Source organism: Agelaius tricolor, unplaced genomic scaffold (genome assembly GCF_023055355.1).
Source record: "Agelaius tricolor isolate 1412-34295 unplaced genomic scaffold, bAgeTri1.0.p SCAF_2, whole genome shotgun sequence".
In the NCBI taxonomy this organism is placed as follows: Eukaryota; Metazoa; Chordata; class Aves; order Passeriformes; family Icteridae; genus Agelaius; species Agelaius tricolor.
Genome location: NW_027269262.1, coordinates 8,474,016 through 8,482,661, shown reverse-complemented (window position 1 = coordinate 8,482,661; position 8,646 = coordinate 8,474,016). Strand labels below are relative to the sequence as shown.

The 8,646-nt window shown below is 42.8% G+C and overlaps 1 protein-coding gene across 1 annotated transcript; it reads right to left on the bottom strand.

The window, feature by feature from the left end:
* Nucleotides 1–509: 509 nt before the first annotated feature.
* GCM2 (glial cells missing transcription factor 2) lies at nt 510–5,238 on the bottom strand. Its single transcript, XM_071448685.1, has 5 exons — nt 5,197–5,238; nt 3,702–3,954; nt 3,200–3,312; nt 1,645–1,770; nt 510–1,391 (listed from the first exon to the last, which is right to left on the bottom strand). Exons 1-5 carry the CDS (start codon nt 5,236–5,238, stop codon nt 510–512), a joined length of 1,416 nt encoding a protein of 471 aa, XP_071304786.1.
* Nucleotides 5,239–8,646: the final 3,408 nt, after the last annotated feature.

Genomic DNA, 8,646 nt, shown 5'->3' with positions numbered 1-8,646 from the left:
ATTCAGGTGAATTATTCTGCAAATTGTCTTGCTTCCACATTTCTGTTATTTCTTTCTTTCCCTGCCATTTCCTTCAGTTGACCATAATCTATAGCCACCTTCCTTCATTTTTTTTCCATTACCTGATTAGTCTTTTCTTTCTTACAGATGGAGCATTTTCTCTCAAAGCTTGAGGCAGGAGTTGTGGCTGTAAGCAGATTTCACTTGCTGTCAGAGGAGGCTGTTGACTTCCAGAGGAGCTGTGCCTCCATATTACCTTCTCCGAGGTGTGTTTTGGGCTCAGTTCCTTGTGCCATTTTAGAGATTGTGTGGGGTTTCTTTGAAATTAGATGCAAAATATAATTCACTCAGCACATAGCTCCAGAAAGGTGCCTTTGGGAAAAAACTGTCTTGATGTTTTGCTTCCTTATTTCTCCTCAAATCCCAAACTACTTGACTTAGCACTCACACGGTCAGCACAATAACTTATTCTCCCATCTGCAGGTATTTGCCATTTAGGGACCATTTAGTCAATATTCAGCACTCTCAAACCTTAGGGCCTGGCCTTCATGCTCAGCAAAGCTGTTCCCCAGAGGGAGCCCATACCGATAGCTCTCCATCCCCTCATCTGGTTTGGATTTTGTGGGGATGGAATCATGCTGGTAGAGCAATGCTGACTTTATCATCCCAAAGTCTTCCTGAATCTTCATCCCTGAATAGACAGCACCTGAGATGTTTTCTGCCACATGAGTGTAGCTCTGGATGTTTTTCATGTCGCAGAGGTTGTCGCTGTACTTCAGCACGGGTGGCTTGTAGGCCTGGTAGGACACCTTGGTGGTGGTGGTGATGACCGTCTGCAGTGGCGGGGCCATGGGAGCGGGGCTGGGGCTGTACCTGCAGGGATAGTCCCCACTGCAGTAAGGGTGGGGAGCACTTGTTGCCATCTGCCCATAGTCACTCCGGTCTCCGCTGCCGGTTTTCCCCCACGCTGGTTTCAGTCCGTAGTGTCTGCCAGGGTTATCAAAGCTCTTATCATGGCTGGTCACAGCGTTGTAGTGAGGCCCGTTCAGACTGAGGGGCTCTGCATCAATGGCAGGACTGGACAGATCTTTGTAAAATGTTGGGTAAGGGCTTGAGCTTACAAAGGTAGGAACACCAAACTCGTAGCTGCATGGCATGGGCATGTAGATCCTTGGATTTGGGCATTTAGGGTATGGCGATAGCTGGTTCTCTTGGAAGCTGGCTGAGTCGCAAGGTGCATTGTAGAGGTCTGTGTTCTGCAATGAAGGGTAAGACTGGGCTGGAATTGAAAAACTGGTGTCTGTGAAGATACTGACTCTTTCTGGGCCATCCATGCAGTGAAAATTCTGTAGGTTATTATTGTAACCACTGCTGTCAGGGTACCTTCCTGCCTGACAAGGAGAAGTAGATCTTTAAGATACAGGCATCAATACTGCCCACACACATATGTCTCAATACTTGTGCTATTGCTAGTTTCAGCCCCAAATTGACAGATGTTACTTTGTTATTAGCACACATTAATAGTACAATGTAAAGCTTTGTTTTGCCCTGGGATCCCCAATATGTGCTTATCACATCTTTTTAATTGACAAAAAAAGTCTTCATTTATGTCACCTTTTTATTTCACTACTGACTTTGACTTACCTCTGAATTTAGAGATCTCTTTTTCTGGGAGTGGTGATAAGAGGACATTTGCTTCTTAATGGCACTTCTTCTTGCCTCTGCCTCCAGTTTGCTCTCTGGCCGGGGGTGGTCATGGACTCCTTTAGCCTAAATTAGGATTAACTGAGAATTAGGTGTGTACCTAGAATGGGGGAAGATTAGAGAAAATGCTCTAAGTAGCAGGAGGGGTAGTCACAGCATGGTCTGTGGCTTGGCATAAGAAAAAAGGAAGGAGAAACTAAACAAGGACAAATTAATTGTGGAAAGAAACATATAGCATAAAGCATGATTTGGATGTAGATAGAAGGAAAAAGGGAGAAGTCAGTGAGGACTGCAGAGCCGATGAAGGAGCAAAAGTGCTACCTAAGTTTGTGACATCCCGGAGTAGATAATTAGAACTAAGGGGAAAAAAAACCCAAAAAACCCCATAGTTTGATTGATTTTGTGCAGTCCAGTAACTTAGTTCTGCCCTATAAGCACATAGATATATGTATAGCATAAATAGGCTTTAAAGAGGTTTCATGCCACAAGATGAAAAATATTCTCTTAAAGCAATATACCTTCTTGAACAGGAATGAAAATTATATCCTGGAAAACCCTCTGAAGATGCTCTGCTGTTGAAACATCTGTGGGTATGCAGATCTACATAACCAAAGTTACACTGGCATATGATGAAGTCATGGACACTACATTTCCTTACTCATTTGTCTGAACAGAGCTACACACAGTCCCAAACACAAAGCAGGAAGCTAAAAATTTCTTTTAAAACACTATCCTTTCTCAAGCAGAAATTAACTTAAGCAAGGATTTATCAACTTTTTTGATAGTAAAGTCTTCCAGTTTTGCATGTCTGTAAGACAACATTTGAATAATTTGGAGAGAATCTGGGAATATGGCCAGTTTTCTGACCGGAAAACAGAATTCACTGCTGTGTGAGTCAGGGGAAAAAATTATCCAGGAGAAAATGTAATCTCATGGAACAGAAACTTTTTTTTTCATTTTTGTTCCAATATTGTTAGAAAAGAAAAATCAAGATGAAGTTTCAAATTTCAGCTAAGATTCTTATTTTTTTTTCTGTCAAGATTTTAAATCCTTCAAAATTCAGAGGCTAGTTTCACATGAAGTAGAATTTTTATGTTTCAACTCATGTGAATTAAGTAGGACTTTTTTTTTTCCTATTTATTTTAGTAGCAAATAAATATTTGGAAATAACATTGGAGACATCCACTTGTCATATGCACCAGGGTGAAAGACAACCTTTTTGTTCATATTTGTGTTCTGTAAAGAGGAGAGAGTTTTATTGTAGTTAAAATTGAATATTGCCAACCCATAAGTACCACTTTCAAAGAGATAGCCAAGTGTTATTGTTTTATTTGTTCTTATGTTTATACTCAAGAGAAGTTTAGTCATGGACTACACCTCCATCATGCTCATCATGGTCTGTGTTACATAAAAAGAGAGGGGGAGGAGGAAGAAATATCTCTGAAATATCTCATTTTTTATGTAGTGTGAATAAATACATACAACTTCTTTCTACCTGGAAAAATATTGCCTTTCCATCAAGCCTCCAGAAGTTTGTGACTGGATAGCCGCTGTGTCCTCGGCAAGGAATCAACTCCAGTGCAGAGTTACAGTTGGGGCAGGCTTTCTCTGTGAACAGACAGAAACTGCTGAAGAGATTGGTTAAGGACAAGGATGCTGCCTGAGAGTAAACAGAGATCAAGAGCAACATGATCAGACTTTTCCAAAATTCAGATTAACACGTATTGTTCAAGGAAATGCAATATAGACTACCAAGCATAGCTAAATGGTATGAACTAGAGCTGCCCACTAGATGTACACACTAATAATTTAAAGGATTTAAATCCATATCCCCTTAAGTATTTGCAAACAGACATTGATGAAATTTGGAATTAAAATCAGTCATTGCAATTGTGCCTTAGCCTGCACGCAAGTAAGGGTGACTCCAGCTTGGAAATCAAGCCCGGATGAAAGAAACGGGGTCCCTTGGGCATCGCAGCTCTCTGGGTGCCTCTCACTTTGTTGCTTCTGCCGAGCCTTGTCGCATATGGCGGGGCGGAGCTGCAGTCTGGCCCCGCCGGGCAGGGCGCAGCTCCGGGCGCACACCACCACGCCCAGGCAGGACTTCTTGAGGATCTGGCAGTTGTGGTTGTTGGTGTTGCGCATGGCCCAGCCGCTGAGGTGCCGCTGCGCGTTCTTCTCCTCGCTCGAGTAGATGAGCCGCACGTAGCCATCGGGCCACTCCTGGAAGGCGTCGAAGTGCTTGGGCTCCTGCAGCACCGCAGGTGGGGTGGCAGGGCAAGGCAGCAAGGAGAAAAGCAAGAGAACGTTTTTAGCATATTATAACCTGCTATTTTTGCCTTGTTATAGGATACATTACAGAGGAGGAAAAAGCTTTTTCTATCACCAGCCAAGCAGCAGAAAAAGAAATATTGAAATAATAGCTTGTTCAGAAGTGCTCTCTATAGGGCAGTCTGAGATTCTGTATCTGAAAAGAAAGTCAGGATCCTTTCCTCTTTTGTATCGTGACCTGTTGTAGCACGGTCTGCTGACACATATGCCTTTTACAGGGAAGTTATCAGCTGTAAGATGTCAGCCTTACTCCCAGCAGTTACTGACCAGTGTGCCCAGACAGGACACAAGCCACCCTGATCATGACTGCTATTAAGTTCTCCTTGTTGTAGGACAATGTAGCTGCAGGCAGGAAACTAGAAGTTTTAGCTATGGAATGGCTTTCTAAAGTGCATCTAATATGATTTGAATTAGGCTTTTCCCAAAAAATAGAGATAAAATAATTTGTCATTGTAAACGTACTTCCAATATATGTGTAGTGGCACAAACAGAGAATATTTCAATTTGGGATTTCACATCTTTCTGGAGTTCATTACAAAAATATAATTACTAGAGCTATGAATGAAGATTTTCAACTGCAAATATTTATAATGCAATACATATTTAACATATGTATGTATATGTACATTTGTGGGAGCAATCCCAGCAAATAGAAGGGAACTACCAGCATATACAGCATTAAGACACTCATTACCACATAACAGCATGGGCTCTGTAAACTTAAATAAACTTTAAGATGAAAAAAGTTGCAAATTAAACAATGCATTTGAAACTCACAACTGCACAAGAGTGGAGTGCTCATTGGCATTAAAGTGTTGCATCAATAAACCAAAGAAATAATTAGATAACTCGGGTAATAGTAAACAGTCAATTCAAGCTCCAATTCAACATTTCTTGAACGAGGAGGAGGAGGGAGAAAGAAACTGTCCAAATGGAGCCACAGGTTGTTATAGGAGTTCATATCCAGCTAGGCAAACCTGTGCATCAAATCCATACTTTCATTATAAGTGACTTTATAAAGACTACAAAACAACACAAAGTGAAAAGAGAAGCAAAGCAGATGTAAAACAAAGCTTTGCTTAGCGCGAAGTTCCGCTGTTCCCAGCTCCGGGTTAGAGCTGGACGGAGACTTTCCCCGGTACCTCCCCACCCACCCGGTACCTGCGGCAGCTTGAGGTCGTTGATGTCCCAGGTGAGCTTCATGGCAGACAGTGGCCGTGGGTGACGGCTCCCGCTTTTTTATGCCGTCGGGGCGTCGCCGAGGTGTGGGCGGAACAGCAGCACCATCACCGAACCCCACCGCGGCCCTGGGTGCGGCAGGAGCTGCGCTGCCCCTCCACACCGCAGGCGGGTTTCGCTACCCTCACCTGGAGGTGTGTGACGGGGGATGGATGCAGGGGTTGTGTACGATCCACCCCGCAGCACTGGGGGCCGTGACCTCGGCAAATTTGAGCTGGGTTTGGAAGTCTGACCTGGCAGCCGCGGGGCTCTGCCGCTCGCTCCCGCGGAGCTGCCCGCAGCTTGTAAAGCCTCCGGAGAGAGGCAAAGATGCTGAATAACCCGTTCTTTGGACGTAAACGAAATCGGCGTTACTTGGCAGGTTGCCCCTTCACCCTGTGCTCTATAGCACCTGGTTTAAAGTGCAAAGTTGGTGTTGGTGCCATTGTATTGATAGGCGCATTTTAACTTATTGATCATTTACAGTTTTTTTGTTACCTTTTTATTTTCTGAAGAAACGGCCGATGGGGTCTGAAGTTTGGAGCTTTTTGTTTGGTTGGTTTGGTTTTTGTGAGCTTGTTTTTCTTTTTATTGGTTTTGTGGTCTGTTTGTTTGGGATTTTTTGGCGTGGGGGGAGATTATTGGAGGGAAGGGGGAGACAGGTTTTTTTCTTTCTGTTTTACACACCAGAAATCAATCCACAACAGCACAGAGAATGAGCCGTTGAACCCCGAGCGCTGCAATCACCCTTTAAGCGATCCCACCTGTTCGCAGCTATTTTTCTCATTCGCTTCCATCCTCTTTGGTCCAAAATTTACTGATCCTAACCCTCAGCTGAGCACGATAAAGCCCACCCAGCAGCAGCACACGCCGGCTGCGGTATCCCTCGGTCAAGAGCAGCCCCCCGGGGAGGCTCTGAGCTCCTCCTTTGCACCCCGGGCTCGGCCGGGGCCGTGTCAGTGCTCCAGTGCCCGGGTGCGAGGGGCCCGTCCCAGGTGCCGCACAGCTGCCGCTTTTTAGGGCGAGTGCGAACCGGGCTGCTTGTCCTCCTTTTTTCCCCCCCACTGCTGGGGCATAGAGTGAGGGCTTGCTGAGGAAAGGAGAGTGCTCGGAGCTGTGGGAAAGGCATCCTCCACCCAGCAGCAGCGGGTCCCGGCCGTGGGGAGTGAAGCAGCCCCTGCGCCATGGCCCAGGTGAGCGGAGAGGGGACACGGAGAAGGGACAAAGAGAGAGGGCACCCAGCGCTCCCTCCGGGAGATACCTGCGGGACTCCCCGCGACCGCCAGAAACATCGGGCTGAGAGGTGTTGGGGAGGTTTTGCAGCTTAGGTAATAATGAAGGAAAACCAGCGTTTTGGAAGCGAGGGGATGAGTAAGTGCTCTTCAGCTTTGGGGTGGAAAAAGTTGTTTGGGTTTGTTTTGGTTGGCTGGGTTTTCTTTTTTGGGGGGGACAGGGAAAGGAGATTTTTTTCCTGTATTTTTCTCTTCCTTTTATTTTTATAGGAAGAAAGAAGTGAAGAACGAAATAGAGATGTGAGCGGCAATATGGCAGACAGAGCAGAAGACTATGTAAGGATCTTTTAAATGCATCCTTACCTTTATCTTACATATATATATAATTGTTATTATATATATTTAAAGGTGCATTTCTTAAATGCATATAGCATGACCCAGAACTTTTAGTAATTTTATTTAAAGTGGGAAGTGCAGTAGTCCTCTTAATCTTTTCTTTAGTAAGTGGGAAGAAATTATTGTAATAGTTGGGGGGCTTACAAACTGGCTATACTAAATTGCCTCTTTCCTTACTTGGTATCTTTTATGATTATTCAGTTTCAAGGGTTCTGTCTCTTTTGGACATTAAGACTGATATTTCACTTCAGATGTAGGAGAAAAATAAAAGTAGAGAAACAAACAATATAAAACAAATAAGTAGAAACTTGCAACTTTTAAAATAGCATTACAAGTATTTAATCATAATTAGTGCTGCTCCAATTTCAATGCCTGCTTATTTTACTCACTAATTGTTTTCTTCCCTCTACAGCTCGAATCATTGCTCACTGATGCCTTTAAAGGGAAGGGGTTTCAAAAAATTGATGAACTGCTTCAAGAGAAGGAAGTAGAGCTACTCCAGAAATACAGTGAATCTCTCTTTAACCAGCTGGACAAAGCACTGAGAAAGGCAAGTACCATAAATAATCTCAACTCTTCTAACAGCCAACTCAGAGGGTAGCAGGCTAATGATGCATGGCCTTCTGTGTTTCTGTAGGAGCTGGATAAGAATGAATTCAAGAATGTTTCATTGCTGCTGAAATGTATTCAGCTCTACCTTAAAAGTGATCTTCAAGAAGGGAAGAGCTTGTTTATTGAGCAAGGACTGGTAGCAAAGATGAGTATAATACTGCATGCAATTTACTAATGTGATTTAAGGTTGTTTGCATCAGTAAAAGAACTCCAAGGAAGTGAAAACTAGAGGATGGCTTGTTGGCTACACAGAAAAAAAATATTTTTTAACAGATTTAAAAACATATTTAATATGTTTTTTAAACATATATAATGAACTGAGTGGGGAAAAAAATATTTACTCTCTTATTGCTTTTGGTGTAGCAGCCAATTTTATGGCTCCACGTATTACCTGATTTAAAGGGTTGGGTTGTTTGGGGTTTTTTTAAGGTGATAGTAGAAGGAGAGCATTAATTTCTATAAGTCCCATTAGTGAAATGATATAGACTTTCTAAATGTATTTTAAATGCTCCAGCAAAATACATTTTACTAAAATACAATTTTAGTAATAGAATTGATGAGTACTTGGTGCTTTTATGTTTTTAAAAACTGAGATATTCTTTATGAAAGTCCCTCTCTAGTTATGTAGCAAGCTTGATGCATTTAATCTGCAATTGTGTTTTATCTTCTGGCACTATATTGATTTTAGCTGGTAATAGTTGTAGTAGCAGAAAGGCAATTGTGCTGAAGATGAGTAACACCTGGATCTAACACAGGTGCTAGGAAACAGCTAACACATGCTCTCTCTTAGCAAAGAGCTAACTGAGGAGTCTCAGTCCAAAATGCTGTATTCCTGTCTTACAGTTGCTCAAAATTCCTGGAGATATGGAGATAAATTAATAAATTTTTTCCAGTCTGATCTCCGTACTTCCAGTGGAACATAGGTTTCTAGTTCACTATTTGTGTGTGATGTTATGCAATGTTTAAAACCATAAAGTATTAAATTATTTACTTTGAAAAAGCTTGAAAAAATTTTACAGTGTTTTGCTGTGAGTTGATATCCTGTAGAAATGTCCACAGTAGTTTTGGTGCCACTAGCAGCATGTGTCGTGTCTGAGCATCACAAGTAGGTGCCTTGGACAAAAAAGGAGGGCTAGGGAGGGAAGGGGGAAAT

Bases quoted from the DNA above. Each gene is read 5' to 3' on its own strand.
- GCM2 (XM_071448685.1), bottom strand. From the start codon at position 5,238: ATGAAGCTCACCTGGGACATCAACGACCTCAAGCTGCCGCAG. The intron at 3,313-3,701 runs GTGAGAGGCACC...GTCTGTTCACAG, and splicing joins GGCTCGGCAGAAGCAACAAA to AGAAAGCCTGCCCCAACTGT. The intron at 1,392-1,644 runs GTAAGTCAAAGT...TCTCCTTGTCAG, and splicing joins AGAGATCTCTAAATTCAGAG to GCAGGAAGGTACCCTGACAG.